General features: G+C 36.6%; 1 protein-coding gene across 1 annotated transcript in view; it reads left to right on the top strand.

Annotated features, from left to right (window-relative positions):
• Positions 1–12,517, top strand: part of PSMD14 (proteasome 26S subunit, non-ATPase 14) — a 93,039-nt gene extending 80,522 nt beyond the window's left edge. The window contains exons 11-12 of the mRNA XM_027130022.1: positions 9,587–9,649; positions 12,104–12,517. Of these exons, the coding sequence (XP_026985823.1) occupies positions 9,587–9,649; positions 12,104–12,202 (162 nt within the window). The 3' untranslated portion in view covers positions 12,203–12,517. The remainder of the gene's footprint in view (positions 1–9,586; positions 9,650–12,103) is intronic.
• Positions 12,518–16,116: the final 3,599 nt, after the last annotated feature.

Raw genomic sequence — 16,116 nt, 5'->3', positions numbered from 1 at the left:
GTGTAAAAGTAGCCACAGACACTACGTAAAGGGATGAGTGAGGCTATGTCCTAGTAAAACATTATTTACTAAAACAGGCAGTTGGCTAGATTTGACCCGTGGCTTATAGTTTGCCAACCCCTGTTGTAAATAGCTTTACAATTGAAATCTCTTCATTATTCAGAGGACTTTTTCTTGGAAGGGAAGGAGGAACAAGGAGATGTGAACAACAACAGCATTTAATACTTGATAACATATAACTTATTTTATGAACTTCTCTGTTTTTCATTTAATACGTATTTATTGAAAACCTGCTATGTGCCAGGTGCTGGGGATATGGTAAAAAAATAAGACCTATCCTCATGGAATTTATTTTCTGGTAGGGGAAGCAGAAAGTAAACAAATAAACACAACATAATACATTGTAATTAGTGCTGTGAAGACAATAAACAGGATGATGTAAAGAGTAGCAAAGGGAGACCACTTCATATGAGGATGTAAAAAAGTTACATTTTTCACAATCTCCTGAAAATATTTATTGTATGCTAAAGTATATGTGGCCATGATAACATTTTGTTTATAGATTTATGTTCTTTTACAATTCTGAAATTAAGAGAATACTTGACCAAGACTAAAATGTATCTTCTGTATTGTATCAGTTTCCTAGCATTGCAATCACAAACTACCATATAATGGGTGACTTAAAACAACAAATTTATTCCCTCACAATTCTGAAGCTAGAAGTCCAAAATCAAGGTACTGATAGGGCCATGCCCCCTGTGAAGCTTCTAGTGGGGAGCATCCTTCTTTTTTTTTCTAGCTTCTCTTGGTCCCCAGGCATTCCTTGGCTTGTGGCAGCATAACTCTAATCTCTAACCAGGGTTATGACTTCAATGTATCCTTTTAGGGGGGACATGATTCAACTCATAACATGTATTTTTCAACTTTTTTGACCAAAACCCATATAAAGAATAGATTTTACATTTGACCCAGTACCTGCAAATGTATATGTATGTGTGTATATATATTGCAACAAAAGTTTTATGAAGCAATATTTACCCTTATTACAAGTGGTTATATTCTATTTTCTTTCTCATTTGACTCAATTTCATACTGTTTCAGTTATATACATACATATTATATACATCGACATATAGTTTGCAACCTATTAATGGGTTGAAAACCTGCAATTTGTAAAACATATACATACTATACAGTGTTATGCTTACAGATACTTATCAAATATCTTCTGTACAATTTGCAGTGGAAAACAGGGATCCTTCCTTCATTTTTAGGAAAACAGGGGCATTAAGAAAAGTTCATAACCAGAGTACTTGACCAAAATTCGTGTGTTTGATAACACCTTAGTATTCAGATTGTCCACAGACCAGCTGCATCAGTATCACTTGGGATCTTGTTAGAAATGCAGGTGTTTGACCTGCTAAATCAGAATCAACATTTTAACAAGATTTCCAAGAGATTTGTATACTCATTCAAGTTAGAAGTTAGAGAACACTGCCATAGAGAAGTCCATGTGAAGTCCTGTAGAAGTTCAAAGGCTTTTGCTTTCAGCTGGTACAGACCCAGGATGATGTCTTTAGAGAATAACATTTGAACTGGACCTTAAAGCATGAATAAGATTTGGACGTACAAAGGAATGTTACCCTAGGCCAACTGAACATCATGAGCAAGACTAGGAGACAGAAAAGCAAGGGCATCTTTAGGAAACTGTGTTTGGCTAGAGTACATGAGAAGGGTGTACATAAAAGGGTGAATAGTGGGGAATAAAGATTTTTAAAGTTACTGAAGTCAAGTAACAGAGTTTGGAGAATCATGATAGAGTTATTTTTGATCAGGGGCATGGTATACCCAGAACCTGACTTTAGAAACATAATTTGACAAGGCTATAGAAGAAAGAGTGTTGTAAGAGGAGATTTGAAATGGAGATTCTATATTTAGGAGGAGCTTGCTATTACCCAAACAAAAGGTACTAAGTGTGTGAATTACTATAGTGGCAGTGGGAAGGGAGGTATCAATAGACTAATAAAATAAAACATGGTGCCAGTTGGATAGATAAAGTAAAAGAAGAAGGAATCAAAGATGAGTTAAATGTCTCCTGCCTAGGTGACCAGAAGTATGTTGGTACCATTAACATTTCCAATTTAAGTAGAAGTAGAAAGATTGAGAAAGAAGATAAAGAGATTAAACAAGCAGGGAATTCCCTGGCGGTCCAGTGGTTAGGACTCTGCACTTGCACTGCCGAGGGTGCAGGTTCAACCCCTGGTCAGGGTACTAAGATCCCACAAATCATGGCTCGGCCAAAAAAAAAAAAAAAAGTTTAAACAAGCAGTTTACTATGTGGGACTAAAAATTAATGGTGGGGGCTAGAGCTTTTGGAGACAGTTAAAGTTGATATTGGTTGGCACACACCAAAAAAGTAATATTTTACTTTTTAAATTAAACACATCTTACAAAATAAATATTAACCAAGGGACGGTGTATAAGATTTGCCAAGTGTTAACAACAACAAGTGAGAGAATTGAGCTTTGAAAAAATGTTGATGGGCCCATACAAGCTAAATTCCAGCAGAATTAGGTTTGGCTTTGAAGAGCATGCCCTGATTTATATGTAGTGTTCCAGCTGGAAATTCCCATTGCTTCTAGATTGTAGGGAAAATATATATATATATTTAATCTTTCTAGTGTATGTTTTCATGCTGTGGAGATTAAAGAGAAAACAATAGTTCATCCTATTTAAAACAGTTAACCTTTTATAAATTAACCTTTAAAGAAATTTAAGTTATTATTCAGTGGACTGTAGGAATGGTTTTCATTTCTCTGTAACATTACAAGTTTAAGTAAATTCTTATTGGTACTACTGCCAGGAAATAACCTATTTATGGTTACTGCTGCCCATCCACAGAAGTTTTTGCTATTTTACAGTTTTAAAAAATCTCTGAAGTACTCAAAAATTTGTAAGGTTTGGTTATAAAGTGAAAACAATGTATAAGCTGTGATATGAAGGAGTCCAAATTTGGGGCTGTAATTCCCTCTGTGATTGAAAGAGAATGTGGTGGAGTTTTTAGTAACACTTAAAATATAAAAAGAAAGGCCCATACAACCAGTTCTTCATAGTATTCTTTTTAATTGGTTGGTGTTTTAAACTAAGGTAATTACTGTTACGTGCCAGTTAGCTCCTAAAGTGAAAGAAGGTTAGAAAATAATTAAATTCCTTTGTACCAACTTTTTGATTTCAAGTCTGAAGTCCACGCAGACGTTCTGCTTGATTATTAGTCACTGATTTCTCTAGTTACTGAACTTTAGCACCCACAACTCTTTTATTCCAAATCTCCTAGTTTATTCGTGCCAAGATGTATCAGTATTTTAATATTGATAACATTTGATTGGATATTTGTAAATGAATCTGCCAGTGAAAAAATGAATTGTAAAAGACTTTTTTAAGAATAGCATAGACACATAAAAGTTTGCTTTGTTTTCAAGCATGTAGCCCTGTAAATTCAGAGATCTGACAGTTTACTTTTCAGGTAGAAAAACTGCCTACTTAGGAACCTGAAAGAAGGTTTGGATGCAACTTTTATGTAATTACATACAAAATATGTAATTATATGATTACATTTGGTTTATCAAAGTAGCTGTATTAAATAAGAAGGTCTTGTTTTGTGCTAGTGCAATAAGATAAGAAAAACAAAATAAGATATAAATATTGGGAAACCAGGCCAGATTATCATTATTTAAGTATGATAGGATATGTTTGCAATCAAGCATAGAAATACATGAAACTAAACTAGAATACTATTAGAACTATTATGATTGAGAATTATGTAGCCATTGCAGTTACATAGGCTGAAACCAGTTGAAAAATATAAAAGGCAGGGCTTCCCTGGTGGCACAGTGGTTGAGAGTCCGCCTGCCGATGCAGGGGACGCGGGTTCATGCCCCAGTCCGGGAAGATCCCACATGCCGTGGAGCGGCTGGGCCCACGAGCCATGGCCGCTGAGCCTGCGCGTCCGGAGCCTGTGCTCCACAACAGGAGAGGCCACAACAGTGAGAGGCCCGCGTACCACAAAAAAAAAAAAAAAAAAATTTTAAATTTATATATATATATATATATATATATATATAAAAATAAAAGGCAAATCAGTTTACAGAAGCATCCAAAATTACAAAGTATTTAGGAATAACTACCATAAAAAATGTAAATGCATAAATATGTATATATGACTTCTTTGAAAAATGCTAAAAACATTGTGAATAAATTCCCATTTCCAAAAGTAAGACTTAGTATTTGTAAAGCTGTGGTCAAGCTTCCCAAAGGTTACTTTAGTGCTAGTAAGAATATCAGTGAGCTTTTAAATTTTGATAACTTGACAGTAAAGTTTACCTGCAATAAAAATAACATTTATTAAATGCTTATTAGGAGTCAGACTGGCAGAAAATATTTGTACCTATAACACAGAAAAGGCTAGTATCCAAAAAGTACATAACAGACAAAGAATTCCTATAAAATATAAAGAAAGGATAATAAATTGGACAACAGAGCTGGAAAATTCACTGAAGATGAATGGCATATAAACATGAAAAAGAATTCAATCTTATTAAGTATTCAAAGAAAAAAGTTAAAAGTATAAGATTTTTTTTTCTTTTCAAATTAAAAAAAATGGTTTGGGAGAATGCGCCACTAGTAGGAAAATAAAAAAGTGATATATGACATTTTTGAAGGCCATCTCCCATTTTATCTTTAAATTTTAAGTGCATATAACTCTTTAAGCCAACGTGTTCTCTTTTAAGGATTTATTATGAAGAATGAAATTCTACAAGTACCAACTTAGAGAAATATTTAAAACTTGATGTTATGTGTATAAAATGAAATTGTGTAACAATATGAAAAGTCCCTACTATGTTACCTTCCCTCCATTTTTCAATGATACCTCTCTGTCTCGCATACATCTCAACGTATTATGCTGTTAACAGTGTCACCTCTCAGGTGGAAGGTAGGGGAATTTTATACTTTATGTAAATCCTGGATTCTTTTTAGTTTTTGCACTAAGCAGGTGTTATTTATATCTATTGTGTTAGCTTGAGGTAGCAATGGCTTAAAGAGGATAGGAATGTACATCTCTTGCAGTTCAAGTCCATGTGAAACTTTGAAGTTATTACATTTACATACCCAGATATCTCCATCTTTTGCTCCACTTTCCTTGTATTGGCTTCCATCGTTTAGATCTCCTCATGATTCATGGTGATTGCTAAAGCTTTAGCCATCCCATCTGAGTTCCAAGCAACAGGAAGAAATGCAAGGGCAAAAGAGAGAGACCTCTCAACTAAATCAATTCCTGTTCAGGATCCTTCCTATAAGTCCCACCCAGCACTTCTGATTATATCTCATTGGCAGAACTTAATCACGTGGACATACTTTGCTTTGAGAAAGGCTATATAGTCTTTTACCTGTGAGCATTACTGCCTTTAATAAAATTAGAGCTATATTATAAAAGAAGATGTGTATTAGGTAGGCAACTAGCAGTAGACTCTGCCATAGAAAGTTTTTTCAACAGTCTAAACTGCAGTTTCTATTATACATACACACACTTGTATGGGCACACACATGATGTTTATTTTATATCTCTATTTTATATAATTATATTTTAAAATTGGATTCCTTATAATATTTTTAGAAGGAATTTACGTATTCTGGGTCACTTAATAAATCATGGGTTTGGCTTTATTCAGGATGTGTCATTAAAAAGTAATGATTTCCCGAATTGCCATGAATGTTGTTTTGAGGTCTTTGGAGATAGATAAGACTGTATTTAAGTCACAGTTTCATTGCTTATTGGCTGTGTGGCTATATTGTCCCCATCAGTTGGGCACACTCCTTTTTTGTATATTTCATATTGCATTATAATTTGAGATTTACAGGCAGGTAAAGTAAAACCCAAATGCAAGCTTCTTGAAGAGCAAGAACTGTCTTACTCATAGTGAGTACTTAATAGTTATTTACTGAATGTATAAAATGAGGAAAATTCTACTGTTGAGGACATACATAGAATGTACTAGAGCGTTATAAGCACTTTCAAAAGGAGAGTTAGAAAAAAAATTTATAGTAGAAGTATTGCTGGAATTAACATATAGGAGATAGTGCCTAATTTCTTTATGTAAAATGTAGATTACTTCACTGGGATGTTTTAAGGATTCAGTAAATTAATATGTACATGTTAATGTTTAATTACTAATGGTTGTAGGGAACCCACTTTTTTGTTCTCCATATTCACACCTGTAATACTTTCTCATATAGTTTTCTAATTGTTTCATGTTCGTTAATTTTGCTTTCCCAAGTATGTTTTATAAAAGCCATTTCTTTAAACTTATTCTCTATCCCCATAACCCATAATGTGATTTTCAGTTATATAGTCAATGCATTGACTTTTTATGAAAATCAAGAAAGAACTAAAATGCCTATATTACATTCACTAGCAGTTTATGCAGAGATTGTTTAATGGTGAAAAAATACACCATATAGGTGATTTTACAAAGCATGTGCTTAAATGGAAGCATGGCATGTTGAGAGTGAACACTGCAAACATATCAAAGGGAAAAAAAGAAGCCCAAGGAATGGAATAGATATGACATATAAAGTGAAATAAGAGACATGGTGTCATGAAAGCAGAGGTTAAAGGATTAGAAGAGAAAAGGGGTATTGGAAAAGGTGTTCAGAAAGTTCAAGTAAACTGAGTCCATTGGAATTTGCCAGGTGGAGATCCTTAAAAGAGTACTCATGAAGTGCTAAGGGTCCAATCCATGTTTGTTAGAAGGTAAATAAAATGGTAGAATTTGAAACACAGATTTTCCATTTGAGAAATTTGACTCTTACCAGGAAAAAGATAATGAGGTTAATGGCTTTAGTAAAAGCCTCTTTAAGATGGGGGGTACATCTGAGGGGATTATGATAACACAACAGACCAAATTCCAGGAATTTCTTAGAACTGTGCAGACCGTGCATGATGGGATAGCCATCTGGGGGTCTTTGTTGATAAACTGTTAAAAACGTTTCTAGTGTGAATAGCCACAAACATTTTCAGTGCTTTTTTGTTGGTTGAGTAAACCGAAGAGCACGAATGCAAAAGCAAAATTTGATGCCAAATCACAGAAGTTGCCATAAACACAGAAGTTCCCCTAGTAAGGACACTGCCTGTGCCTGAATTTCATTTGTTTCTGCTGCTACCATTTCTTAATTTTTCCTGGTGACTAGCCAGATAAGAGCTATGAATGAAGGCAAACTGGTCTTGCTCAGATGATAGATGAGATAAAGGTAACTTAGGTAGCTGGAGAAAATATTTAGGGGTTTAATGTGATGATCTGGTCTATCTCAGAATGTAAGAGATGTGCTTACTCTTTTGTCATGGGGGTTTGCAACCTTAGTATATGCCTAAATCTACAGCTGCTCCTCATTTTCCAGATGGCATCTATGGCTGGGAGTACTTTTTACCATCTGCACTTCTCAAAGAGTTTGTGAACTCTCTCTTTTAATTATAGGAAATGGAAAAACTAATTGGTAAAGTGGTTAAATGATATAAAAGATTTTTTAAATTGAGTTAGAGCTTTTTATATTCTGTTTAACCTTTCAAATAAGATCAATGCTTTAAGTGCTTTTTTACTTTCATCTTTGCATGTCTGCCATCTTTGATATTTGCAACACTCCAAAATACTCCATAATAACTATTTTGTACATGGATTGGTATTTTGAGCCAAATTCCAAAACCCTTACCTCCTTCCAGTACCGTAAAGTACTATTGTTGGCGTGTGCATAGAACTAACACTGAATGGATATAGAGTACAGACTTAACGTGAATTGTTCCATTTATCTAATATGTTTTCAGGTTGGTAAGGTATAGTGTCATGATTTGTAAAAGTAATTTAGAAAGACAGACTTTTTATGCGTTGCCAGTGTTTCTGTATATGTAAAACACTGAGATAGTAGGAGAAGCAATTTTCCAGTTAGAAGATACTTTTTTTAACTAGCTGCGAATAATAGGAGTGACATCTGACTCTGAAAATGAATATATTCTCTGTCTAGGGAATTCTAGATTTGGAGTGTTATTAACTTATTTTCCCCTTTTTAGTTTTATGAGTCATAAATGTATTTCCTAATGATGTGTTGTAAATAAGTATCCTGTAATAATCAGTAGATACAATACTTATTCACTGTCTTTTCTCTTTAGGCAGATTCTACTGCGGAAAATTCTCCAGATAGTTTGTCCGTTTATAAAATTAGATACTTGCCATCTTTGCTCATTTTCAAGTTCTCTGTTTACAAAACTATTAAGAAGGTGTGAAATGCAGCCAAACTTCCCAGTTTATGGGAAATGTCTGATGATTGCATTTCCTACGTGTTCATTGTTCACACATGAAGAAATTTGGCAGCTGTGAGATGATTAAGTTTAGAGTATCCAAATCTAACCCTCACTGGGATTTTGGTTTCCTGCTTTCTGCCCCTGTTTTCTCACCCCCTTTGTAACCATATTAAGTGCTATGGTATTACTTCTTAAGATTGGTGATACTTAAATTTTCTTCATTTTCCATTTATCAAATGCTGTGAATAAATCATAGACCAGGAGTTCACCTGATGCAGAGTCCTAGCTTCAGGCAGTACCATACCCAAAACTGTTACGAAGGAGGTTGCTTAAACTTAGAATTCTTAATAAAGAGGTTACACAGTGGTGCATTATTAGGGTAGAGGGCAATATTGGTAGCTAATCTAAATGTTGTAATTACTTCAAAATTATTCTGCTAGAAAATTTATGGTCATACACATAAAAGTTTGTAGCTGGCTTTGAAAATAGTAGAAAGTGGTTTGTATATATGGTTTGGTTGAATTAATTTTTATTTGATTTGGCATTTATTTCAAGTAATTTTTTGATGTTGAAAACTTCAGATTACTCTATTTCTTCATGATTATTAAAGATCATTCATGTGGAGAACTGAAAATTTTTTCTGAGTACATCTATTACTTTTACAGATTTAAATATGTGAAGGTATTAAGGGATTACACTATATGATTTGTTAACTGTGGATCAAAAGTCAGTAGCAGGTCCTTTGATCCTAAGTGTTACTGATAGTTAGATACTGGGTATGCACAGTTTGGTTGACAAGAAAAAGGTGACAAAGATAATAGGAAGTTGGGGGAGAGCCATAGTGAAAGTAGGAAAAGAAAAAGGAGACAGAATGGGAGTAGTTAGTACCCCAGTGCCACAAGCAGCTCCCTTAGGGTCTTCCATCCTCCAGTTTGGCCATCCCTCAGATAATTCCGTAACAGTTTTCAAATGGTTACCACTTCCATTTGGTGGTCCAATTGGATATTTTCAATGTCTTTTACAAATTTCTTAAGTCTGTTTTCAAAATGATGGTGGTTATAGTTTTTATTACCCTGAAGGCTGTTCTGAAGATTAGCAGAATTGCTTTTTTGTGCAATAAATTACTTGAATAAAAGGTTCTGTGAATGAAAATTATGATCATCATTATCTGATGATTATTCAGCAGTGGGAAAAGTACATTTAGAATTTGAAACTCTGTCCTTTGTGTTTCATTCACAGGCTGTAGAAGAAGAAGATAAGATGACACCTGAACAGCTGGCAATAAAGAATGTTGGCAAGCAGGTGAGGTGTACTGTAATAGGTTATGCATTCACATAATGACATGCTCTTGTAGAGTTAAAAGTATTTTTTTTTCCCTGTCTGTTCACTGTGATTTTTTTTTCCCTGTCTGTTCACTGTACATTTTTCTTCTGTCATGTAAATGTGATGCTAATTTTAAAGGTCCCTGAATTATTTGATGTCAGATTCTTTTTGCCATCTATAGAGAAGTAAATCACAAATATACCTGTGAGATACTATCTTTAGTGAAAACAATTTTGTAGAAATAAAGTAGGAAACTTGTGTCCTGAGTTGATTTTCCAAGCACTATTTTTACTTGAAATAATATTGTCCATGAAGATAATAGAATGATAGGTTTATTTCATATGTAACAGTTTTAAAAATGATATAGTTTATCAATATGTAGGCTTCAATATATAGGTAATATTCCTGAGAAAGCTTAGAGCCCTGTTGGATTCTACTGAGTGAAGGGAAAGGGTTTTAAGTATTTGCTCTTTCACTTTTCCCAAGATGAAATATATATTTTAGTTCCTATTTTTCTGAAGGTTGGGGGGAACACAGCAACCAATTAAAAGAATCTACAGATTAATTAGACTGTTTTTTAAAGAATGTTGATTACATTTTTTCATTTCATGGAACATGGTTATCATATTGCTGATGTTGGCAGAATCTTGATATTTCAGATGCAAGACACTAAGCTGTCTTTGCTTTCAGCCATCCTACCATATGCTCTGATCCCATCACATCTCACAAGCTATGTAGGTTTGGGCCAGGACCATTCTTGGATGGGAAATCTCTAAGAATCACCCAGCTGCCACAAGAAGTAATGTAGATAACTGAGGGAAGTGTGTTACCAATTCACCGCAAAACCAGTTATTCCAATAGAGCAGTAGGGGCAAAGGTCTGACTTAAGTATCATAATTGGTGAAGTCAAATCTCACTGCATTCTGAATATTACAGTTTCATTAACAAGAAGAACCCTCCAAAACCGAAAATGAGGTATAATTCATCTTATTCTCTCATCCTGTGTGATACAGTCACCCTTGTTGTCTTTTCCCACTACTTATTTTAGTCTAATATGTAATATTAGATCACCAACTTGGAGCCTAGCATTCAGTAACTATTTTTTGAATAAATGACTCTGATGCTATAGTTTCTTGATGTAGATTCTATTTAGCAGTTAGCAGCAAAGAAATTAAAAGTGAAACTGAAAATATATATAATTGGCAAAGTTTAATAATCATCAGAATCATTTTTTAAAAATATAGTACTTCACTAGTTTGGCCTCCTTTGTGGCAAAAGCAAAACTGCCTATGATGGAATCAGACCAATATCTTTTTCTCCTGCCAGTCTTTCTTAGTCTCTGTCACCTAAAATGTCCTAAGGCTTATTTCTGAAATAAAGAAAATTTAGTGTTGTGGTCTAGTTATTTGAAATTATTTGTAGCGTGTTGTATCTCTGGGTATTTTAAAGAAATCAAGCGTATTGAAATTGTAGTTTAGAAAAGAACAGCCAAGAAGTAATTTCAGTGGTGAACATTTGTTTAAAGTTAGGAGTCTTGGTATTTTAGCAAAATACATATAAGAAAATAATGGTTTAGTTGAAAGTTTTTTATTGTGTGCAGTATCTATCCTTTACTTCAAAGCTTTCAAATTTAGCTGAAATATTTCAATCAGCTCAGCCTTAAACATAAATGTATATTAAGCATTTAAACTTAACCTCCTTTATTACAATGCAATTTTAAGTCTTGTTTTTAACTCAGATGTTTCAAATACAGATTTGATCAGGTTTAAATTAATGGATTGTACCTATATTCTTTTCTGTGATACATTTTTTCAAAATAGCTACACGAAATATCCTTAACATTTTAGAATTGATCCAAATTGTATTTAAATTTTTAAATTACTAACAGTGACTTTTGATCCAAGAATATTTCCTGAATCATTTAAAACACTGTTCCTGAAATATTAAAATTACATAGGAATTAAATTAAAATTACAGAGGAAGTGATGAGAATTCACATTGAACTCTTTCCTTTTGGTATGTCTGCTTTGAGTAAAGTACCCCCTCAGACATTCAGTATATATGAATGGCAGAAAGTATACACACATAATCAGGCTTATACACACAGATAAAATGCTTATGCTTTTTTAAAAAAATCAGATGATTTCGGATTTGTATAGAATTCCTTGTGACTCTTTATCATTTCTGCTGCAGAGTCATAACATCGATTGTGTAAATCGGTCTTTATTTTATCAGCTCCTTAACATTTTAACAGATTTAGAAATCCTGAAAATGTAACAATATATAGGGAAAGTTAAATTGTAAAATATATATAAATTTAGTTTTGGCTTTCTTTACCAATTTCATCAGCTACTGAAAAAAAATCTAAATAATTCATCTACCAGTAATATGGTTCTTTTTTCTTTTTCTTTCCTTATTCCTTTTTTCTTTTAGGACCCCAAACGTCATTTGGAGGAACATGTGGATGTACTTATGACTTCAAATATTGTCCAGTGTTTAGCAGCTATGTTGGATACTGTTGTATTTAAATAAAGCAATGCAAAAAGCTCTTAGTGATACTTTCAGTGTATAGTCCTCTTGTTCCTAATGCTCAAAATCAAGGGACCTCTGAAGGTGTATTTGGTTAAATGTAAGACATCTGGCATCATTTGCAGCACTGTAACACCTTCAGTCTCCGTTGTGCAATTACTTCTGTTTCTTTAGTCAGGGTCTTTGCAGATTCCAAAGTTGTGTAAGAATACATCAAAGTGGACAAATTTTGTTAAGATCCCATTTAATATTTGAAGAAATCAGTAACACAAATATATTTTGATTGTTGCTTACAAAATAAAATACATTTACAGTCTATGTCTCCTGAGGTCTTTTTGGCACTGGGTGGAATTGACAGAATAACATTTGACAGTGCACTGGAAATCTCACACAAAGATATGTTTTCCTTTGTAATTTAAGATAACACATAAAACATCAGTGTGATAACAAAACTTCACAAATGTAAAATGACTGCCATTAAAGAGTGGCTACCTCATTAGTGAGTAACCCAGAAAAATGTTGACATATTTTATTAAAAATACTTGTCACAAGTTAATATTGAATACTCAATATCTTGTTAACAGATTATACTTTCAGTATTTCAGAGGGGTACATATAAGGAGAAAAGGGAGGCAGTTTAAATTTAGACTTTGATGATTTTTTTTTTTTTTTAAAGAGTACATTCCACCAACAGTGTTGCGATTGTCTGGGAATTGCCTGCTGCAAAACTTCACTAGACTTCCAGCTGAAACAGCCATAGAAGGTGTGCAGTGTCCTCAAAGCAAAACGAGAAACGTAGCCATAATGTGAATTGAATATCATGAGCACATAAGCAGTAATTTTGTTACTGTTTTCTCTCATCTTTCTTAAATTAACTTAGAAGTACCCAGTTTTCTGATAAAGACAAAAATTTGACTAATGGCAGTTTTCATAGATGACCTCGTCCCTCAACCTGTTTCTAACCTGATGTACATAAGTACTCACACATGGTACAGCACCATACTGGGTACACCAAAGAATGTGCAAAACGCATGGAGACAAAGATTCAATTGTCTCTCTCTTTGTGAAAAATGGTAAGAATGTTTCTAAGGCTTCATTAAAGAGGGAATTTACTTGGGGATTTAGAATTGAGCTTCAGCCTGTGATAGAGTAGTATGAATAATGTGGTGAACCAAATTACTCTCCTATTTGAATAATTCTAGGCTGTTCTTGGTTGCCTAATGAAAAGTTACCAGAAACTAAAAGTGGAAGTGGCTTAAATTCCCACTATGTTTCACAGTCTCTGTTTTTGGTGGAATAAGGTATTCTGAGCATTTCTTGATTGTCCTGTGGTTTCTTCTTTTAAATATAGTGATGGTATATTTTATATAGGACTTGTAATATGTATTAATTGTTGGGATTATAACAGCTAACCATTTACAATTAAAATATGAGTTGAAGTTTGTAGAAATTTTCCTTTTGCCTGATTTAAACTTGTGTGCAAGTGTTTCGGGTTTTTTTAATACATGATTTTCCCCTTTACATAAATCAGGTTCTGTGACTTCTTTCACAGATAGTGTGAAAAGCTAGTCAAGATTATTTTTGTACAATATGTCCAAAGAAGAAGGCCTCAGTAATACAAGGGTTATTCTCAACATTGCATTGGAAACTACTTTTTTTTTTTTTTCTTTCTTTCACTTTAGTCCCCTGAAAAATAGCTCCTGAGTGAGTAAAGTGACTGAGAAGGCTTACACAAGGCCTGCCTTTTGCTCTTCTTGTTTGATCACCTCATCTTCCGGGACTTCCCACAGTCACATACCATGTTCTCCCACTTGGTTCATGTTGGAGACGTTCCCAATTTCAAAACCTTACCAGAATCCCTCCTAGCAAAAACCTACAGTTTTGTAGATTTGGAGTCAATCAGAATGAGGATGTCTTAAGAAGGCTCAGTGAACACCTTTCTCTTGGAATGCACAGCTATTTTAGAAGCAGCCTGATAACCCAGGCCGAGGCAGGCACTGAAACAACTTATTTAATCACAAGCTCAATAAGCCACTTCAGGGTGTGTGTGTGTGTGTGTGTGTGTGTGTTTATGTGAGCATCTTTACCGGTCTCTGCAGCACTAAAGCAGCACTAGAACCAAAACTCTTGCCTCTAATACAGAGATGTTCCCGCTTTCCACTTAGCCTAGTATGGGGGCATCAAAAGCTCCAGCCTCACTATTCAGTGCCATCTGCCTGTACCAGGAGCACCTGAGTCTTCCGGGAGCTCATTAGAAATACAGGCCTGCTGAATCCGAATCAAGAATCCTGGTGTGGTGCATAAGCACTTCTAAAGTTTGAGAAGACCAGCTCTATGGAAGTATGATTCAAGAGCTGATGTGCTGATTCTGAGAAAAGCCTGTTTTCCTTCTTGAGCATCTATGTTAAAGACGTAGCCTGTATGTGAGGAATCCCTGAATTCAGTACTGGTAATCTAAGTGAGAATGCACATTTATCTCCTAATCCAATTCCTTAGAAACTCTGAGGAGGAGGCACTCTCCCTTTCCTCTACTTTAACATGTCATTTTTAGCATTCTTCATTTTTAAAAAAGCCAGTTCAGGGTACCGGGAATAACAAAACCCGAAAAAGAGTCCAGGTAGAGTCTCTCCTTTCTGCGACACACTGCAGGCTCTGTCCCACCGAGGAGGGGGTGGAGAGGCATTCGGGGACAAAGAAGTGAATGATCGAAAAAGGGGAAAGCAAGAGTAGCCAAAACCAGGCCAAAGGCTCTCGGGAGAAATGGCGGTGAAAGGTAAAAGGCAAAGAAAACCAAGCGTCCAATAATGTCATAGCTGCTGTCCCCTCCCCCCACACCCCAACGCCTCAACAGTTAAGGCCCTGCTTGTTAGTGAAGCTTCCTGGCCACGAGCTGAGATTTGCTTTCGAAAGGAAAATGGGGTCTGGCTATATTTTTTTTTTCCCAGTCCGGGACATCTGGGCACCAACCCTTCCGGCCCTGGGCCGCGCTCGCCGGGCCTTGCCACGCCTGGTGCCCTCTGCGGCCAAGGCGCCCGCCCGCCTCGGGGGCGCAGTCCGGGCTCAGCACTGGCCGCTCAGCCCCCAGAGGCGGCGCTCTCAAAATGCGCCCGCCTAGGCGCAGGTCGAGTCGGGTTAGACCCTCTCTGCAAAGCGCCAGACCCACCCAATGTGCCCGGCGCCGGTCTCCCTCAGGGAGCGGCCGGGCCCGAGGAAGGCAGATGCACTCTCTCGGAGGAAGGTACGAGCTCCACCGGGCGGAGGCGCCCAGGCCGAGCCTCCGGCAGGGAAAGAGTGTGTGCCCCCGGGGTCCGCGCCAGCGGCCGCTCGCCCCGCGCTCCCCGGGTCTGTGGGCGGCTCCCTCTCGGGACCGCCAGGGTGCAGGGGAGCCTACGGGGACCTTAGACAATGGAGCCAGAGCGGGGCGGCTGGCCTGGGGCCGAGCGCCGGGCGCGGGGGTGGCTTCTCTCGCCGCCTGCCCCCGCAGTGCCCCGCGTGGAGCCGGCCCGCCAGTCAGCCAGCTCGCGGGGCCGAGCTGAGCTCCGGCGCTGCGCTCCTCCTCCTAGTTCCCGCGCGGCTCGGCGTCCCGGGAAAGCCACAGGAGGGCAGGTTGGCGGGTGCCGGCCACGGGAAGCAGCGTAGAGCGGTGAAGCCTCTTGGCCCTCTGGTTCGGGCGGAGGGCTGGGCTCCTCTGTAGACCCAGTACTGGGAGATTTCTTCCTACACCTCGGTGCTGCTTTGGGCCTCGTGCTATTGATTTGTGCCAACATCCTTTTAAACTGGTTCTTTTCTCTATTCCTCTTTAGATTCTTTCTCATTTTAAAATTACTGGCATGGATTCTTTTTCTCCCCTCCAGATTATATAAACATTAAACACACACACACACACACACACACACACACACACACACACACACACA

The sequence above is a fragment of the Aethalodelphis obliquidens genome, unplaced genomic scaffold (genome assembly GCF_003676395.1).
Source record: "Aethalodelphis obliquidens isolate GAN/ISIS:26980383/991018 unplaced genomic scaffold, ASM367639v1 scaffold2, whole genome shotgun sequence".
In the NCBI taxonomy this organism is placed as follows: Eukaryota; Metazoa; Chordata; class Mammalia; order Artiodactyla; family Delphinidae; genus Aethalodelphis; species Aethalodelphis obliquidens.
Note: the sequence above shows the minus strand (reverse complement) of the source record. Positions and strands in the feature narration are given on the sequence as shown.